This window comes from Myiozetetes cayanensis, unplaced genomic scaffold (assembly GCF_022539395.1).
Source record: "Myiozetetes cayanensis isolate MyiCay16 unplaced genomic scaffold, myiCay2020 scf6-25, whole genome shotgun sequence".
Taxonomy (NCBI): Eukaryota; Metazoa; Chordata; class Aves; order Passeriformes; family Tyrannidae; genus Myiozetetes; species Myiozetetes cayanensis.
This window is the reverse complement of record NW_026087853.1, coordinates 53,675,084-53,696,492: the sequence shown is the minus strand read 5'-3', so window position 1 is coordinate 53,696,492 and position 21,409 is coordinate 53,675,084. Positions and strand designations below refer to the sequence as shown.

The 21,409-nt window shown below is 39.3% G+C and overlaps 1 protein-coding gene and 1 long non-coding RNA gene across 2 annotated transcripts in view; one reads left to right on the top strand and one right to left on the bottom strand.

The window, feature by feature from the left end:
- Positions 1-584: 584 nt before the first annotated feature.
- OVCH2 (ovochymase 2) lies at positions 585-18,929 on the bottom strand. The gene is given in 21 exon segments (XM_050335504.1): positions 585-1,847; positions 2,151-2,337; positions 2,958-3,044; positions 3,445-3,499; positions 3,501-3,577; positions 4,424-4,517; positions 4,909-5,036; positions 5,843-5,983; positions 6,458-6,542; positions 6,544-6,593; positions 6,703-6,792; positions 8,174-8,197; positions 9,698-9,713; positions 9,715-9,894; positions 10,862-11,013; positions 11,352-11,450; positions 11,679-11,851; positions 12,783-12,877; positions 14,034-14,143; positions 14,991-15,033; positions 15,035-18,929. Coding segments are annotated over 21 exon segments (2,112 nt in total). The 5' UTR covers positions 15,167-18,929; the 3' UTR covers positions 585-1,753.
- The window catches only part of LOC126650555 (uncharacterized), a 271,938-nt gene continuing 260,551 nt past the window's right edge, over positions 10,023-21,409 (top strand). The window contains exons 1-2 of the long non-coding RNA XR_007631448.1: positions 10,023-10,122; positions 12,187-12,229. This is a non-coding gene — a long non-coding RNA (uncharacterized LOC126650555). The remainder of the gene's footprint in view (positions 10,123-12,186; positions 12,230-21,409) is intronic.

Sequence of the window (21,409 nt, the reverse complement as noted above, 5' to 3'; positions counted from 1 at the left end):
GGCAGGGGCTTGGTCTGTATAAAATAAAACTTTTTTTTTCCCCTCATCAAAGTACCAAGCCTAATCCTTTCCTCTTGTTAACTTGTCTTACACAAACATAACACCCACAGTTCCTCTGGTGTTACTGTTAAATTCACTCTTTTGAAAGCATACAAAGAGAGTCAGAACTAGTCACTTCAGATGAAGAAGTAACACTATCTCTGTGCACCCAGTGAATTACAATAAAGGATTCCTAAACAAGAAAAAAAACGCTGCCCTTGTGCCACTTCTCCTCATAAAGTACAAAGGAAAAATGGCTAAGGGAAAAAAGAAAACTGGGAAGATTCCATGAGAATGTAGTTTTATACTGATATGTAAATACTGTGATTGTTACATCCTTTTGGGCAGACCCACAGTGAGAGTCTGCCCAAAGGAGAGTCAGGAAAGGCATGGCATGCTCCTGCAGGCAGAGGAGCACAGAGAGCAGGACACCATCAGGACACCATTCCAGATCTAACCAGGGTGACTTATGGTCACAGATTCTCATGTTAACCAAAGGTCAGAACAAGATTTTTTTCAGACATAGACTTTTATTCTAAATATTTAGATATATAGATATTTTTACTTACACAACAACAGAAGGCTTATATCCAGATTTTAAACATGCAGAGAACTTGAGCCTGACTCACTACTCAGGTAGCCTGCTAGTATCCTACCTTTTGACTGTAGGGTTTGGGAAAGCCTCATGTAACTGTAAAGAATTAAAGAGGTCTCCATACAAACTGTAAAAACTAAAACAGAATTCCATTACATGAGCTCCATTGAAAGTAACTTTGTACTTATTTATTTATTTTAATCAGATTTCATTTGCATCACAAAAAAGTTCACATTATTGCTAAAAGACACTGGCGCTGTAAAGTAGACTAAAAAGATGCAACAAACAAAAGTCAAACTAGACTACTTGTAAAACCATACTAAGAGAAACACAAATGGTCAGTATCAAGCAAACAGTAAGTCCCCTAACAAGCCAATGAAATACCAATATTTAGTAGCCTACTGAATAGATGAAAGGAATTTTCATAAGAGATATTGATTTATCAGCATATAACCACTGCATTCAGTATCAGCATAGCTGACATCACCTGTAGATTTCCCTTCACCCTTTCATTTTTCTGAACATATCCATTTGAAATTCTTGTGTTAAATTAATAAACAGATAAAAACTTAAAAGGTATTTTAAGTCACCTTGTTCCTATTAAGTAAAACAGAATAGCAACTAAGTGATTATACACATCTTATATGTATCTTATATGCAAGATACATATCCTCACAAGGAGGATACATTTAAAAGCAGCTGCTGAAGACACCAGCTTTCTTGTATTAACAAGTCAAGGTTATGCATCTGTGACATGGAACGGGGAATGTACTGGAAACTCCATCCAACAAGTGTAGGAAGAAAGTCTTGGAAAAACATTTGTCCGATGTGAGTGAAGTGGCAAGTTGTGCCTCAGTTATTCTGTCTTGCTGATAGTCACTAGTGAACATACAGACAATACTCTTCTCAATCCCACATCCTCCGGGATACTGATCTTCAGAGCTCATTACTGGTGAAGTCACAGATCTGTGTTGATACTATTTGTTGATACACACAGAAGCTGTTGTGTAAATGCAGATTAAGGTCACTCTGCAAGCTGTTACATTGCCGCATCACCAACAATATGAGAGATGTATTTACATTAAAAACAATTTTGCAAGATAGATTTATATTTTATTACTAAGCAGAACACATAGTACCACATAGTCTGTACTCTTGCTCTGTAAGATCATGAAGTCCTGTTACTACCATCCATAAATCTCTGTGGAGTTCCCTAAGGAAAAAAAATAAAAAAGTCCATTGTCAGGCTGATATAAAAAAGTCCATTGTCAGGCTGATATAAAAAAGTCCATTGTCAGGCTGATATAACATCGTTCTTGAAATTTGTGAATCTTAAAACCTACTAAATTCCCAGAACGTGTGCATAGCAAAGGAATCCAGTGCCAGTCAGTGTAAGCTATAGGGAGCTGGTAACAAAAACTGCTCCAGCCATCCTGGACAGAACCACTGTCACTGAACAGAGACACACCACGCAATTCCAGGCATTCCCAGGGAAAGGTTCATCCCAGTTACTTACTTGGAATCAAGGCAGTGGGCAGCTGTGATGACCCATTCTTTGGCAAGAACTGCTCCTCCACAGATATGCTCATCTGAAATTTGTACACTGACATACCAAGGCTGGGAGTATGGTACAGCTTCTTCACCTCCAGTTATCCTGCTGAAGATGAACTTGGGCTGATTTGAAAGCATTCCACAAATATCATCTGAAACAGAAAGAAAACACTGATGTTTCAAGAAGTCTCTAGAGGTTAAATTTCGAGAAGCAAAGAACATTCCATTTAAGGGCTATACCCCATAGCTCCTCAAGCCTCCCTTCCCCACGCTTTTTTGCTAAGTTCTCCAACCTCCCTCATTACAAAGGATCCAAATGTTTAGAACTAGCATGAGGAGATGGTCTTAGCAAAAAAAGAGCTGCACCAAGATAAAAGCTACTACTTCAAAAGTTACAGCCTCAAATCTACAATGAGCATGGACTCATCCATCCCATTCACCATAAAGTAGGAGGAGAAAAAGGGAAGCTCTAAAATGCTGGTTATTATTTTCAATTACCCTGTAGTCTTTGCACTTATTTTCCCTGAAGGAAGTAGGTGTAAAATGACATACAAGATGAATTGTCATTGCACTGCTCTACATGACTTACAAGATGAATGAAAGAAGAAAAATTAAGTTCTGCTAAAGCCAAAGCATGTGTTCCTATTCATATTTCTATTTCCTTAAAATACCTTACTGAAAAAATCTGGGACAACAGCAATCATTAAATATTTCAAAAGTTCAAAAGTTACTCTCTATTCCCATGAAGAAAATATAACTCAGCTTGGCTTACCTCTTGTAACCTGTATTTCTTCTTCAGTCATATGCACATCCATGACTCCAGATTCTTCATCACTAGTTGAATTCAATGTATATAAATCTAGCAAATGAGAATGGCAAATATGTTATCAGGTTGTCTTGAGTCATATTTGTATTATAAAATTGCTTTTATTTCCTTAATTATTTTTTTTGTAGAAGGAACAGATTTTTGTTTTAGGGATCTGTTCTACTACATCTTCACATAGTAGTGAAGGGCCATTTAAAATGCACCAAAATACTCTTACACAAATAAATCTCTCAGGTTTTCCGTAGATTCACTGCTTCCTCACCATTCAGTAGGGCTTTGTTTAATACCTCAGTAGGTTCACAATACTTTTTTTTTCACTGAAACAATTTGCTAGAGGAGAATCTCCTAGAGCAAAATAATTCTGAATAGCTGTTTCACTGAAGAGCCCTTTGTGCTGGCCCAGAGGGGCATTTTCCCAAGCTACTTGTGTTACCTGCTACAGGAACAAAAGAGACCGTAGCTCTGAATCCTCCAAAGGTCTCTTGTTCCATCAGAGTGAAAGACAACCAACATCTCAGCAGAGGAGCTTATGACAAGTGCTGGTAGGGCAAATTCACAAGACTTGGCTAAAGCTGAGAAAGCAAAGGCTCACTTTGGAGATTAACAGGTACTTTTTAATTCCTCTCTCCTTCGACAGCAGGTATGCAATATTCTGTATATTCCAGCTCTCACACAGGAGGGTAAAAAATAACTATATACAACATATAAGGAGACTGAGGCTGAAGGACTGTTCTGTTATTACTGACATGCTGTCCTGCTCAGTAATTACCTCATCAGAAGGTAATTACATCATCCTGCTCAGTAATTACCTCATCAGAACAGGGAGTCTCTGGCAGTATTTCACAACAGTCTATTGCAGCACTCACACCCACAGATTGCCATGACACGTGAAACACACCAATTATCTGATTTCCACTGATTACAGTGTTTCAGAATTAGCCTCTGCTAGTGCCAATCTAAGTACCAGCTTCAAGCAAGTGCTGAAATCAGTTGATTGGGATAGGCCTTCCACTCATTCACTGTAAGACAGGTGCCAGGAAGACTGCTCTGGAGTAAAGAACAACCAGACTCTGAAAAGCAGATCTCTTAGGTGCTTTGTGTGTCTGATCATCACTATAAAACCGAATGATTGTGTTATGTCCTTTTCTTCATTTAAATGAATTCACAACTGCATTTCATGTAGAATTTAAACGCAAAAAATTATTCTGTTTGATATGGTTTTGCCTCTGTAAGTGGAACAGAGGCCAGCAATACTAGCAAGTATTTTTCGAGGTACTGAAACTAGTATCTATAATATCACCTGAGACTCTAGAGGTGAACTTGAATTTAGACTGGACAATAGGGCTAATGAAAGTCATAAAAGAAATAGGTCATCCCCAAGAATCGAAAAGCCAAAGAATCAAAAGCCAAACTGATTTCCTCCTCTTTTCTCACATCTTCATACGCAGTCACAGCATCATAGAAGCAATCTTTGCTCTCTTCTACTTCAAAGGACTGGTAGGTAAGCTTTAATAAAAAATTAAAAACTGAACCTTGTATTTAAAGTCACATAGAAAAAATTCAAAGATCGGTGACAGGGTCTTTAGTATTCTGAATGATTCCTATAAGGTTTGCTTTCTGTGACATTCAGACCTCCCACACGTGATACATAATATATTACATTTTCTAGAAGAATCTGTCATGATAAAATCGAAACCAGGAAACTCTATTTTACTATAATCTAAAGGACAAATCAAAACCTCTCTGTCTTTTGGGATTGAAAGTGATTCCTCTTAATGCATCCAGCAGCATTATTCAAGCTCATGTTGTTTAATCTTGCTTGTCAGCTGCACGATTTCTTTTTAACCCAGTGATGCCCACTTCCATCCTGTAGACACAAGAAGGTTTCATGTTATACCTTGACTACATGATCCTCTGGTGTATAAATAATCCATTGACAGTCTGTCATGTTGCAGTAATATGGGTAGTTTGTACTCTGTAAGACTCCTTCTTCAAAAAAGACAGCTAGGGACTCACAGCCAGAATCTGAAAGTCCAGGAAAACACAAATGGAAGCACTGTGACTTCCTATTAAATCATTCACCAAAAATAACACAGAAAAAACTCTTATGATGCCTTCTCACAGCTGAGGAAGAGAACAGGACAAGAGCAGGTCTGAAGAATATTTGCCAACTTTGTTTGGAAAGTGGAGACATGAACAAAACCAGAGGATATGTCTTTCTGATGGGCTATGCAGTGGCAAGACTCTCAGAGGGGATTCCTCCCCACACTCTGCCCTCACACTCTGCAAAGGAAAGAACCAGCAGGAAAAGCTGCAGAAATGGGAACAGCAGGAGTCTGTTTGTAACTTAAGACCCAGCAGGTGGCCCTAGGGCCCACTCCCTAGGGATGGTGAACTCCTCTGCACAGCATAACGAAAAGCAATTCTCTATGACATGAATTTAACATCATCTGCCTCCCTCAGGGCTCCTCCATGAAATACCAGGACTAGCAAAGCAGCTTTCATCTGGAAATTCTGCTCCTTTGATTAATCTTATTAATTGAGTTTTAAAACCATTCTGTAAGCATGGAAGGAAATGACATCTTATATAAAAAGGATGGAGAAGATGCAAAGTTAAAGGAGGACTTCTCTCAACAGCATCCATCCTATCTTGTTCTGACATCCTAATTTTTCCCACAATATCACATGGCAGCCTAGCCACACACACCTTGTTCATTATTTCATCCACATAGGAATACCATGGGAGCTTCCTCTGATTTATTTTCTCCTGGGTTTTTTGTCAGGACACCGCCAAAGAGTGCAGACAGGTGTATTACTAAACTCAGGCTTACCAGGAAGAATATCTGGTGTAATAGCTTTGTAGGTCATGGAAAAACTGGTTCCATAATCCTCACTGTCAGAAACAAATTTCGACCTTATTCTATTGGAGCCAAACAAAATAGGTAATGGAGGATCTCCTCCACAGAATTTCCCTGAAATATAATATTAGAGAATAATCACTATTTAAAGTCTTTAGTCATTTGAGAAAACCTGCATGTACCATTTTTAATACTTAGCTATAAAAATTTTATGATAGAGAGGAAATTGCCTATTCATTCATCTACTTTTCCTATTAAACTATTAGCCCAAATAGATTCACACTATTAAAAATTGAATATCATCGACACCAGAAAGTCATATGCTGACACGTCTCCTTAACAGGCATTTTCCAATCTCTTCCCACACTCTTGATCTTTTGTTTTACATCCTATGTCACAATGTGACGTAGGATTTTCATTAATTTTCATTAATCATGAAAATGTAAGTAAAACAACCAACCTCCATGTCATCATTGGGTGCCCTTGCTGTCATAATTAGAGTATTCTGACATGTTATAGATCTTAGAGGTCTTTTCCAATCTGAATGATTCTATGATTATTTCAAAGAATAAGATGACAACAACTCACCCACGAGTCTGTCATCTTTTGAATACACTGATAAAGAAATACAGTCACAGAATGTTTCTGGCTTTATATCAAAGTGGAAAAAATCAAAGCCATATGTAATTCTCTTCTGGCACAAATAGAGTCCATATATACAATTTAGAATAACAAATTGGTTCCCATTCACAAAAATGCAACAAAAAACCCTCCCAAACCTACACTGGTATGGAGACATTGTTTCTGAGGAAAGACTGTTTTGTCTTCTTACTGATGGTTTTCATAGAATTGTTTGGGACTTCCAGGAAAATGTAATTCCCTTTCACTGTCACGGAGTTTGCCATTCTGAGCACTACAAAATGCTGCGTTGGAGAGTTAAAACAAAATAGAAGGAATCAGGTTTAACACATATGCCATCATCTGTTCCACCAAAAAGATCAAACATCTGGACAATATTGTAAGACTCATGATTGCTCAGCTGTACTTTGTTTCTCCTGGCATACTGATACTGGGTCTTGTCTCTTTTATTTGGAATTATATAAGTCAGTGTTAGAACACATACTTTGGGAGCAAAAATGAAGCCCTGCCAACAGGTCATCATTTTATTGTAAAAATAGCAGTGCTTGTTTATTACCTTAACAAAACTATTTATAACATGAAGATTTCAGTATAAATAATTTTCAGGGAGGAAAAATGCAAACTTCAGGACATAACAAAAGTGTTTGTGGCAGCCTACTGGTAATAATGTCCTTAGTTATGTTACAGCAGGAGACTTTTGGAACAGTACAATATGCTGCTACAGACCCTATAATAGAAGCAGCTTTTCTCTCCAGCTAAGTGTCCCTAGAAACCCAATTAATTACAAAAATCATCTCCTCTTATGTTTCCTTCTCTTTGCAAGATAACACAGTAAGAGCAACATTTATCAACAACTCTGTGTAAGAAAAAAAATTTAAGGAGTCAAGTACTTATAAGATTATCCTACCTGCAACATCCTAGGAAGCCCAGTAAAAAAAAATTCAGAAAGACACAAACAGCACTTAAATACCCAGTTCTCCCTGGCCACAGCTGGTCTACACAAACTGGCCACATGCCCAAGTGTGTTTATCATTTGAGAAGTCTCACTGTAGACTACTAAATTTAAAGTTTTACGGTCTAGTTCAGAGTTGTTTCTAGTATTTTTATGTGAATCTGTACCTAGATGAACAGTGTCTAAGAAGAACATTAACAGGGCACATTCAACATAAGTCTTCAGTTTTTAAACATGTTACATCTGGGGATGGCTTTCAGGGTTGGTTTTTTTTTTCATTTTATTCTCAGAAACAGACAGTTGAGTAGATTCATCACAGACTGTGCAAAAGTACTACTTATTCACCACCTACTTTCTATTTAGAATGTACATTTTTATATAGTATCAAAATCACTAACTAGGTTTCATGCATTGCTTGAGGTTCTAGTCTGTATTTTTCCCATTAATTTTATTTGCATTTCAATAAAAATATGGCCTTATATATACAGCTGTTTTAAGAAAAAAACATTTTTTTAAGCCAGCAATGCTCCAAATGTATTTTTTTCAGAGAAGCAGAAGGAAAAAGTATCTATTTAAAGTATACCTTTAAAAGTGTTTTGATGAGTCAAAGCTTCTTTACATTTCTTCCTACATAAATTATACATCCAATTATTTCAGGGGTCTTTTTATGCTCTAACACAGACAGAAGATTCTGAAAACCCCACTGTACTCACCTGTAGAGTTTTTCGTTTTCAGATCTAATAAGAGGAGGATAGGAAAGGGGGTGAAAAAAGAAGAATAAGTTACTGTAGTTTCATATCCACAATACAGGATTTACTTTTATCTGTGTAAAATTGTAATTTTATACAGCTAGTACTGAGGTAAATGCTAATGCCTCCTGGGGACATATAGTGCCTACAATAAACCAGGGCTTAGAACCAAAACAAAATTGCAAGGTCAGGCGATGCTGATTTTGGAATAAACAACTCTGGAGTAGGCACCACTAGAATTAATCAAACATTGACAGGCCACTGCTCAGCCTGAGCAGCACAGCACTCATTTTCTAGACAATTGCTGAGTAAATACCTGAGATACATTTCGGGGAAGAGCAGCAGAATCCAAGTGGCACCATCACATCAGGGATATGGAGACAGTAGGCCTGACAACAATTACAGTTCACATGTTTTGCACCAGTGAGACAGTACAAAGGGGTGAGCAAGCAAAGCCTAGTCCAGTGCAACTGAGGATTGTGTTCTCTTTTTACCTACTGAATCACTTCTGCTGTTCACTGGAGCCAACACATTTTAATTACTGCAATAGCTAATCCTATTATTTTTTCCTCATAAGGAAATGAGCCAGCTAGTAAATTTTTAAAAAGACCCTATCTCTCTCTCTTCTAAATTGAACCCCCAAATTTTTTTCCAGAAGCTAAACCCTTTTCATTTTTCTCTGACATTGTGAGCATTCCTTTTTTGAATCACCAGTTGGAAGTGTTTTCTAATATTAAATTTTATTTTTCCCTGCCATTTTTTTTATTCTCATTGACTAGCTAAACCTCTTAAATAATCCTTCCTCAGTTTTTCAGTTCTCTGTGGAAGTTTTAACACAATCTCCAATACCTTATAACAAAAATAGCCAAAAGTAGAAGAAAACATTAATACAGTTTCTTAATACTCTCAGTAAAATTCACCCCTGTCATTTCTGTTTCCAACTACATGACTTTGGAAGTGATGGCTTATTGTGACACTGTTCCCCTGCACAGAGGGCACACATGGCCTTTTGGGCAGAGTAAGCAAAGGCACTTTGGAGAGCATGACTTGACCCTATATTGTCAAATGTCTGATCCTACATGTTTAAGCCAAGAAAAATTACAAGCGACTTCAAAGAGGTGCATATGGAATCTCAGACACTTTCAACTGGCAAATTTCCACTTAAAAAAAAAAACCAAAAAAACAGGCTAACAGGCTAGGGCTAGCTGGATAAAAGGACCATTCTTAAAGTTAAAAAAAAAAAAGGGTCCAAGTAGGAGGCAAAGTATAGTGGAAGGGTAACAAACATTTACAATGCTCTCAATTTGGTTTTGGCAACTGCTAATCAGTATCATACATTTAAAGGGATTATGAAATGCTACAGTGTTTTGCCAGGAAATAATGGGAAAAATATAAATGCTATGTCCTGAAAAGACAAAAGTAAATAAAATATTATGAGACAAAGGAGTTGTCACAAGTGAAGGACTCATTACTGTGGAGACTTAATACCAGCACTCATGTTCTCTTAAAATCCAGGAAAGTACTGCACTGAGGTCTGTGAATATTCCAGGAGATCCCCTGTTGTAATGTTTCTTCTCGTTACTTATCCAGCCACGGGCACATCCCATCCCCCAGGAGATCACACCAGCAAGAGTCCAGGCACCGTGCTTATGTTGTCAACACAAAAGGGGGCCTCCTAAGTCTCCCTGCAAGAAAACCCCAAACAAGTAAAAGTCCAAGACCCACATCTTACAGAAGTACCACTGAGAAGCCTTAAAAACTTTATTGAGTTCTCTTTTGTGCCATATAATAAATAATGGCCAGTCTTCGCGAGCGAAGATCCGGGGAAGGTCTTTACACCTTCCAGCCTGTGCGTTGGATTTTTTAGGTGAGACACAGTGTGCGCGGAACTGAGCCCACCCTTTAATCCTAAGGTTCATCTGCCGGGGCCAAGCGAGCTTGGACGGTGGCAGTGAGGTCCTCAGGACGTAGATGGATTGCCTTTAAGGGCTAACGAGCTCCATCTGCCCGGGAGTGGCCCTGACTGGGAATTGAACCCGGGCCTCGGCAGTGACAGCGCCGAACCCTTACCACTAGACCACCAGGGGCTCCATGTGCCATACTAACCAACCTGCAACATACACAGTCATTTTATACAGTCATTTTAAAAAGTGCTGTAAATACACACACCTTTTTTTATTGTGTTTAGTCAGGCTTGTCAAGAAGGGAAAAGACAGATTAATTCCCTCATGAGTGTATCTCTGTCATGTTTGAGCATGTAAAAAGGAGTGAGAAACAATCATTTAACCTTCACCTCACTTTCTTTCCTTCCTGTAGTCCAAGGCAATACTTTCTGCTTTCGTCCTCAGGATCTTTGCAACATTAATTAACTTATCAAGTGTTCTGAGGTGAGAAAGCCCTAAGCATCATTGCACTTAAGATGCATTGCAAAATTATTCTCAGGAACCTGTCATACAACTCATACAATAATTAAAAAGGGATCATGTCATTAAGTGCATTGCCCCATACAGAACTTTCAAAAGAATTCATACATCAAAATAAATGCGCTCCAAATCTCACAGTTTACAGTTTATTTATTTACTCTGGCACACAGAGCCTTCAGTTTCTGAGAAACACTCCTGAAAGGCACATAAGCCCTTCTGTTCAGCTGACCTGGCAGGCACCTTTTCCTCCATCTGGAAATCCAGCACACATTATAGTGTCACCTTGAATGCTTTTCTTTAAAGTTGATAATGCTTTTGAACACTCTTTTTTGTTTAGGATTGGCAGATCAACTTCATATAAGACCTGAGGGAGCAGTCCATCTGAAACACACAAAAAATGTTCCTAAGAAGTGCTGAAACGTGAACTTGATGTCACTGCTAATACACCATAAAAATTGGTTGGAAACTTGTCCCAAGATATTTTACTGTTACAAGCAGCTTTTTGTATACAAGCAGTTTTACTTGAATAAATTCCAACATGTTTCAAATTGAAATTCAGATCTACATTTTGCGGTGACCAATTTTGAGATAATTCACAGGTAAGCATAGAAGCAAAGACCCCATTTTGAGATTACAGTTCTGAAGACTATGCAATCAAGGTTTTAGCTTCACAAATAAGACACAGAAAAACCTGAATGTCACAGAACAATGTGAGTTACTTACTTTCATCTAAGCAACCCAACCACAAGCAGTGCAGACAAGTCCTGTTTCAAACTTTTCAGCTGGGTGAGGAAGACATGCTGGTAAAACTGTTGAACCTGCCACATGTGGACACGGATTTTATTGGTAAGTATTTGAAAAGAAATTAACAAAAATCGTCCTTTATAATTTTTCAGGTTTGGGTTTTTTTTTTAAAACCAAAAAAGTATTGCTATATTTGTGGAATCTGAAAAATTAGGCTGGTATTGACAATTTATCCTCTGCATGCAAAGAACAATAGCTTTTTCTTCATGGGAGAAAAAGATCACAGATAATTATGGCCTTACTGAAAATGAAGGCTCCATCCAGCTTCAGAAGGGCAACTTCATAGTTCATGGGCCTTCTGGGGTCACAGTTTGGATGCTTCATGACAGATTTAATAGGCAGTGTCTGCTTACCATTCTCCCTGAGCCTCAAATCATGCTCTCGTGCAGTGACAAAAAAGTCCTGAAGTAAGTTCCTGTAGAATAGAAGAATTAAAGTTCAGCTACACAATCTTAAAAATGAAAGGAAAAAACATAGTTTAGAGAAACTATTACTTCCAGATACCTAATACCTTTCATCTTCAGATTTTAGAGCATTTAACATGCACACATCTGAGTATGGCCTGCAGGAGAAATCGGGAGATGAAAAGGACTGAGAAGAAAAATCATTTAGCAACTCCTGACTGTGCTTCAATGGCCAGTCTTCGCGAGCAAAGATCCGGGGAAGGTCTTTCCACCTTCCAGCCTGCGCATTGGATTTTTTAGGTGAGACACAGTGTGCGCGGAACTGAGCCCACCCTTTAATCCTAAGGTTCATCTGCCGGGGCCAAGCGAGCTTGGACAGTGGCAGCGAGGTCCTCAGGACATAGATGGGTTGCCTTTTTTAAGGGCTAACAAGCTCCATCTGCCCGGGAGTGGCCCTGACCAGGAATTGAACCCGGGCCTCGGCGGTGACAGCACCATGCCCTTACCACTAGACCACCAGGGGCTCCAGTATAAACTTTTTATTCTGCTTAAAATTCATTCACTGAACTTTTGGTTTTTAGGCTGAAAACCATTGGCATCCAAGAGGTCAGTACTATATCCATTCACCATTTAATTGCAAATACTCTGCCAGCTGTTGCTTCTAAAATCAATGGCATGGCAATCTCGTAATTATGGTTAGATACAGATTTTTACATGCACTTCCAAAATCAGTCTTCATCAATCCCTTCATCAGTAAGTTTATTTATTACTTATTTTTTGAGATGTTCAAAAGGTTTTCTCTCTCTTTCTACTAAAACATAGAAAATATTTATTGCAAATAAAGGGGTAGCACCTGTAAGCACCACAAAAAGATGCTACAGTGCACACATGCTTTTACAGTCAATGTTTTCCTGCACCTGCAGCCTGCGCCTGAAATACCACATCCTGTCCAAGATGCAGTGAGCTGCAGTGACCACTCACTGAGCAGAAACAATGGTGCCTCCACAGAAGTGTTTTTGCCTTCTTTTCAGGGAAACCTGCAGCATTTAAAGAAGACACACCAAATAAAGAAAACCTTTATATCTGCTCTGATTGTGTTTGAGGAAGAAAGAAGTACCCACACACAGGTACACTCTGAAGGTTCACACAGCTAAAATACATCCTGTGTTTCAAGCATACACTTTCATGGCATTCTTCCAGTCCTTGAGCTTAAAAGATCCTAAACCTTGCTGTTCTCCCCTCAGCTGTGACTTGGTGCCTGGATAAATGCAACATACATGTAATAAATGCCAAGTCCCTGAAGTACCTGGCATGATGTAAAGGTTAGTTGAGAGTTTTCCATTTACAGGTCACTGGGAGCACTTCAAATGAAGGATGCCTGGCAAGAGTTGAGGACTTGGGGTGGTGTCCTTCTGTGCCCTATTTTTGAGCTGTTTCATGTCTCTTTACAGGAGACTCATCTACAGATGCTCTTTCAGAAATAATGATAAACAACATGAAAAATGATAAGTAAAGGTTTATTGGGGAGCAGGACATGTTCTGAGCCCTCTCCATCAGCTTTATTGCTTTTCATAACAGCAGGCAGTAGTTCATCAATAAACTATCGTAGAATTGTAGATAGACTTGGGTTGGAAGACACCTTAAGGATCCAACCCCTGCCATAGGCAGGGACACCTTCCACTAGACCAGGTTGCTCAGAGCTCCATCCAACCTGGCCTTGAACACTTCCAGAGATGGGGCATCCATAACTTGTCTGGGCAACTCGTTCCAGTGCCTCACCACCCTCATAGCAAAGAATTTCTTCCTAATATCTGATACAAACCTGCTCTCTTTCAGTTTGAATCCAGTCCCCTTATCCTGTCACTACATGCCCTTGTAAGAAGTCCCCCTCTATCTTCCTTGTACCCCTTCAGGTACTAGAAGGCCATAATCACCCCAAAGCCTTCTCTTCTCCAGGCTGAATGATTCCAATTCTTTCAGCCTTTCCTTGTAGGAGAGGTGCTCCATCCCTCCAGTTGTCTTGGTGTCCCTCCTCTGGACTCACTCCAACAGGTCCATGTCCTTCCTGTGCTGGGTACCCCAGAGCTGATGCTACGTCAGTGAGCACAAAGTGTGCCTGTTCCCTTCTTTTGTCACGTCTATGAAAAGTCAAGACTCTTTTCTGAAGATAAAACCACATTTTCTTGTGCAAACCTGCCATGGATGTGAGCCTTGTTTCACCTGGGTTCCCCCAACAATCCGAGTGAAAAGGTTACAGTAACTCCATGAGTTTCTCTCTTGAAGTTTCTGCCCACACTTAGGATCTGAGGAGTAAAAGGGGGAAAAGAAGGAAGGATTCAGTCTGGATTTAAGGTTTACTACTTTTTGGTAATATAGAATTGGAAGGCATTTCTGTGTAAGCTGCACCACATCCAACTCCATGGCAGGATGCTGACCCCAGTGACCATACTTTGGACTGCTTAAGTGAGCAACTTACGATAAATATTCAAGTACCTCTGTTGTTTGGACAACCAAAATAAAGTTTTTACAGTGAAAACAATGGATTTGCAGAATTTTTGAAAAATAGCTGTAAATTTCCCTTTTTTTACTACTACAAAATTTAAATGGAGGAAATCAGTTATGCAAACAGCCAAGATCTGGTTTCCATTCCTGTTTCCTATAAATTGGTAAATATTCATGGAGGAAACAGGAACAACTGCTATCATTAATGGTTTCAAAAAAAGAATACTCTGGATTTTAAGATGTAAGACAATGGAAGAGAGGACTCACTGTATTTTTGTTTGCAGCCCATGGGTAACATGCTAAACCATGACCTTGCTGCAAATCTGGAAGCATTTAATTTCATTTGGTTATTCATAAGTTGTATTTAACAATCATTTTCCTAAATCAAAGAATCAGGCAAAAGTTTCATAAGAATTACTCATGAAAAGATAACTCTCAGTTACAGACTTGTATTGGAACAAAAGCAAAGAACAAAATCTAGACTCATTGTCCTCCCTCATGTCTCGGGAGCTCTCAGGTCAAAAACTTACAGGTGAGACTAGTGCAGTTTCTTTATTTCAGCATTGACTCCCAAGCTTGTTACTGCCTAAGAGCAGAACCATCAATATCTAGAAAACTGTTAAATCTAACATGAAATTTTCATCCTACCTTCCTGAAGAGCAGCTGGCACAACACAAAGCTCCATAACACAAGACGATCCCTACCAGCAGGAACTGCAGCTCACTGTGGGAAAGGCACATCCTGGAATGCTGTGACTGAGTGAGAGAACATGGAGAGTTTGTACAGGGAAAAAGAGACCTAAATGCTACACTGAAAGGGAACATCAACTAACTGAAGTAGAAGTTACTCATTAATCCAGCCATACAGCTCCACAGATAAGTTTTCCAAATTTAATAGAACATGATTCTTTTGTGAACCATCGCTGAAGTCTTTGCTGGAAAATAAATAAAATCCTCTCTAAAACTATGGTTTTCAGGCAAAATTATAACATGAATTTATCATTATATTCTTTGCCAGTAACACTTACCCAGGCAGATATACACATCGAAGTAGAATACATGTGAACAGAATGTCAGTTGTGATTTGCCCCTAAAATTTCTACAGCTTTTGAAGAGGCAACACTTTATATTTAGCCAATTTTATGGACCTGAGCAACATACCAAAATTTTATCATTTTGTTGGCAGCATGCTCAGTGTTTTGTTATTTAGCCAAGGATCCAACAATCCCCTCAGTCCACTATCAGTGAACATCCCATCATTTATGTATTTATTCAGTTCTACTTTTTCATCGTTCTTTGCCAATCAAAAGATAACAAAACACAGCTTTTATTCTGAATATACAATTTCATAACAACGGAATATAAACCCTGTTCTAGAAACTTTGAGTTACAGCTGTTTTTTTCTGTTATGAATACGGAATATGAATATGGAAGTTCTTAAGAGTGTGGTTTTCCTACCAGTCTTGTGGAGTTCTCTGGTTCTGCAACTTCTGAAACCTGTATCACCAACATTATTCCAGTTCTAATTGAAAACTTTGAAGGCTGCTTTCCTTTGTGAATTCATTTGTATTTTGCAGGGACAAAACAAAGCCCCCAGCCCCTCAAATCCATGTACAGTACAGCTCTCTGATGGTATAAAACCGAGAATAAACAATCTCTGTGGTTTTAAGTGATGCTGAACAAACTCCCAGTGAGAAACAGAAAGAGCTGGCCCACATGCAAATGGAGAAACTACCACCCCAATCCAAATTTCTGACAGAGAGGCAGCACTTTCTGTGCAGCAGCCAAAGAGTTTAGACAGAAAAAGCACAGAACGATCTGCCCCTTACCTGGGATGGCAAGACAGAAGTGCAGGTTTTGTTGTTTTCCTCTTTTGCTACCTATTTATATCTCTTCTGACAGTGTTTTCTTTATTCTGTGCGCAAATACAGGCACCAATGGCTTTCCCCCACCAGAAAGCTGCTATCGCTCCTAAAACTGGCAGCCTTGATAGGCAGCACTGCCAGCATCAACCCTCATCACAGGCAAAGGTCAAACCTTACGACTTGATCTCCATCCACACATTTGCTCTGAATCTCAACACAGAGTTGAGTTGGGCTTTGTATCCTGAACCTTTATGGTAAGGAAAACAAAGCCATTAAATCACTAACTGTCCAAAATGGCCTGATCCATGTTTTAGCAGGTAGCGCCAGTTCCTACCCCCCAAGTAAAAGTTCTAATCCATGCTAGTCAGTTGGGGATGCCCCTTCTTTTGCTGTGTACCTCAAGAATAAAATGCTTGTAAATCCAAGCATGCTCTGTGCTGTAGAAATGTATATAGCTGCTCCTCGCCATGAGGCTATTCAACAAATAATCATGCACACATAAAAATAAGTTGAAGACCAAGAGGAAGCAAAGAATATAGATAATACTCATGATCAAAGCCTTCCAGAAGAGTTGCTCTGTTTGTCTGGCTTTGAGATGTTTTTATAGGGCATCAGGGGCTGATGGGAGGGAACACAGGCAGCTTTGGGTTACTGGACCACTGAGATGGCTGAACTGCAAGACATAGGAAGAGGGGTTTAATTCTTTCTAGAAAAGTTGCTTTGTGTTGCTGCTCCTGTCCGAGGTGGAAGGAAGGTGGAAAACGTGTTCACCTACTGACAACGTGAAGTTTAAGAGAAAAGGGGACAAGGAGTTAAGGACAGAGGGTGAGGAGGGGAAAAGATTTAAATTGGATTGGGTTTTGTTGGTTTGGTTTTTTTTTTTAAATGCAATGACCTGAGCTTTCAGGCTTCACTCATCACATCCTAACGGTTTGCCAGGAAAATAAGATATAATGTAAATTAAACTTCATAAATCATATTAAAATATTAAACTTCATCAATCATGTCGTTCATTATCTTATCATTTGTTCATATCAATTTGTATTATATTTATGAATCCAATAGTTCTTAACTGAAAGCAGACTCAGAGGGATCAATAAAACAGAAAGGTTGCCTTTAGCTGATGTTTTTTACGTCAACTTGCTCTATCCTCTTAAATTCTTCAGTACCCGTGAAGACACAGAACAAAGTGCACAACAGCAAGAATGTTCAAAAGAGCACTTGGTGGAATAAGAACCCACAGAAACTCCCCAAGACGCTGTTTCCCAGAACATTTGGTCTTTAATTCAGGATTTTGGATACACATCAAGATCTATTTGAGTCTCCTGTGCAGAAAGAAAAGGAGTGGAATTTTAGTGGAAAATGCACCAAGCTCTTTTTCATCCTGCAAAGCGCAGCAGTTGCTGTATGAGCCAAAAGTAACCAAGAAAAGAAACAACACCTGCTGGCCTTTTCCCACTTTTCACTACAGCTCCATTTTTCCTGCTTTGAGAGCTCACCAATATATGAGAATTATGGATACAGACTCAGTTACTGACATCTATGATGAGTAATACATACATTTTTCTTTTTGTAACTAAGTTATCTCCTGGACAGAGATTTTACCTTTCAAAGTAAACAAGACCAAAACCAAACAAGATGAATAATGTCAACAAATGCAAAAATACTGCAGGCTATGAAGAACACAGTGGATTAAGATATCAGCCAAAGCTTCCCTTGGATAGAGTCCAGCCTTATATCTATGGCATAACTGATTAACTGGGAAAGGACAAACAAAAGAAGAGAAAGGGAACAAAATTATGCTTAGCTCAAATATTTGGCCTGAATGTCTCAAAATGCTTTGTAAGGAAAGATCAATACTGACATTTTTCAGCTAAGGAAGATCTGGGATATGGATTAAAGAAATCATCAACAGTCAAAAGCAAGCTGGTCACTTAATTCACAAATGTATAGCATCCTCTTGGGAATGTTTTGTTGCTAGTGAAACGTATAGTCTGAATACCACAGTGGTAGCCTCTCAATGTAAATAAAAAATAGAGGAACACTAAAGCATTCAATTTTTTGTAACTGCACTATTTTATGCATATTAGCAATCACTGCAGGTATCCAAACCCTGTATTTAGCACCCTCTCATATTCAGAATAGTAAAGGCAGAAATGCAATGAGCCTGAGCGCATGAGGAATTGTACCACAGAGGAGTTAGGATGCGCACAAAGGGTGTGAGCTCCTGGGTCTCCTCACTCAGATGGAGCAGATATCAAGAAAAGGTCCTTCACCTGGAGGGAGGCTGGCTACTGGAACAGGCTCCCCGGGAAAGTGGTCACAGCACCAAGCCTGACAGAGCTCAACGTTTGAGGCACTGGAGAAACAGGCTGCCAGCTGTCGCAGCTGTTCTGCACAGAGTGCATCCATCCACCCCTCCTCCAGTCTCCCCCCACTGTCTGAACTATGCATACAGAGAGGAGCCCTAAGGATGCCTCCCACAGCTCCTTGCTGCATGACAAGCACTCCAACTAACATGCCACGCATTGACAGGGACAGTTGAAATGATGCTGGTGCGACCTGGCACAATTTGGTTGAACAAACATTCACCAAGCAGGCCTTGGACAGCAGGAGACTGAATTGTTTTTCACAAGAATGTAATTTCTTCTCTAAATGCTTTCCAGTGTAAGTAGGTAAGTCACTTGAAAAAAAATATACACCCATTAAGATGTATTATTTGAATTCCTCACCATCCTCTTGATAGGATATCATTCCAATTGTGACCAGCTTGTAGGAAAAAAATTTCAGCTCACCTAGAGAAGCATCAGCTCATGGTTTGCTCACTGCCTCTCTCATCTTTGGGCCTAATGCTAGGAAAAAATAACTGGACGTGTTAAATTTTCCATGTCTAACCAACACTTCTGATTAAGCCTTTCTATGATGTCTTTAGCATTTTATCATGGAACACCAACATCAAATACAATTGAGACTACAGTCCTAACCTGTATCCCCCCTCCAGCTTCAGGTACTTGTGCCCCAGATATACATTCACCAGCAAGCTCTGATTACAGACTATCTTCCAACAAGGGTAAAAACATCATAACAGAGCAAGTTACACAAGACTAATTTGTCTGCTACAAAGCAGACATTCATAATAATTACATCAAATTAACTACATATCTCTTATTATATTGATGCCTAACAGACACACAGCCCAAAATAAATCAAAGAAATTACTTGATTCGTGGAGAGCACAGTGAATTTTAATGTCTGATTTTAACATGGGAAAGATTTACAGTATTACAGTGCTTCCAGAATATGCTTAAAATACATAAATACGCCATCTCAGGCAAGCAGCAGCGAGAGGAATTCTTGCAGGATTTTCCAGAAACATACTGAAGGTAAAAATTCATTATATCAGCCTGGCACTGCTGTCAGTATAGTGACTGCACTTCACATCACATCAAGAGCAGGACATGAAAGGAAAGCACTCCAGGTAACTCCACGCATCATTGCACAGCCTGTTTCACAGCGGGTACCACTAGCTTACAAGGACATGGAACTGAGCCCAAACAATAGGGAGAGGTGAATGATTTGTCAAACTGGCTTTAAAGTCCAGGAGGAGGAAGTCCAAAATAACCCATGTACTTTCTCTTGATCAGTCAAGAGAGACCAGCTTCCACTGTTACAGGAAACTGGCACATAACCACGGTCTGTTTGCTCTCAGCCAGGCTCATATCCATGGCTAAAGAACTTATTTTCAGGACCCAGGAGAATATGCAATCAGAGAGCAGGCTCACAGGCCTCAGCTACTGGTTTAAACTGAGAGATTAAGCCAGAAATGAGAGGAGAAGAGTGACAAAGCAGGATGCTCATAAGGCTAACTTATATTGGGCCAGAGCTGTTGAGAGGTGGATTTAAAAACCTTAGGGGGCACTTTCCAGGATGAAGTCTGGGGAGTGGGTTTGGGTTTGTGAAAGAGAGACTGAAACTGTGAAACTGCACCAAAGTTAAAATCAGAACTATGACTTCTGTCTCCTGACACTACCAGAGTAATGTGGGAAGCGCAAGCAAAGTCAGTGTAAGCACAAAAAGTAAGCCAATTTGGAGAGATAGGGAGAGCAAAGCCAAACAGAAGTACTGAACAATGATGGGAAATTCTCTTTAATTAAAATACAGCCAATAGTAGGATCCACTGCATTCCCATTTACACTTCTGGCTGCCCTCCAGCAATTTTGGTTGCTCTTTTTCAGCTCTACCATGAGATGGCAGAGGTGCACCATTTCTGCCGCGGAGGTGGGTGATCTACATCCAGTAATTTGGTGTTGCCTGGTGTATAAACTTGCAGCCACGCAAGCAGCTGTAGAAATCAAAATCAATTGCTTTCCCTCTGTACTGCAAGACAAAACTCGTTCAAATACAGTGAGATATCTAAAGTAATATCAAATAGTTCATGATCATTAATAGACCGTGTAGAAATAAATTTCAATCTGTTTTCACAGATTGCAATGAAGGCTAAGGAAAAATTAGAAATCTGCAAAGTTACCTAATCATAATGAGGAACCACATGATGAGTAACAGTGACATGCAGTCAGCACAGATCTTGCTGCAGGATTTTTGTGTGGCTTTGCCAGTTTTGTGTCTCATTCTCAGTGCTGAGGGTACAAGGGACAGTAATTTACAAACCCTTTCTGCCCCACAGCAAACCTAAGTAGGATTCATCCTAATACAAATAAATGCACTGACCCAAAGTCATCTGGGTTTAAGCTTTATATAACTTAGAATCCTCAAGATGAACTAATATTCCTATTTTTTCACTTCCATAACTAACGCCCTGCTTGCAAGCAGCTTGCACCAATGTAACCACCTGCAATATCTGCTGCCACAAGGGACTCACGGCTTAGGTACTACCAGCAATGAAATATTAGTTCTTTCCTTTAGGGAAAATAGGTTGTGCTTCAGTAAATGCCACACAGTAGGATGAAAGAGGGGAAGTAGAAAACTCTTCTCTTGAAATCGAGGGGATTCCCTATCTCTGCAATGGTTGATGTAGCTATAAATACTCAGCAGGAAATGAGAACACTACCTTACAAAATATTCAGTACTTAGAGTGTGCAAATACAACTGAAGTCTTTGGAGAAATAATTGTGACAGGGAGAAGAGACAGAAAGAGTTAAAGCAAAAAAAAAACCTAAATAATGGAGCTACGAAAAAAAAACAA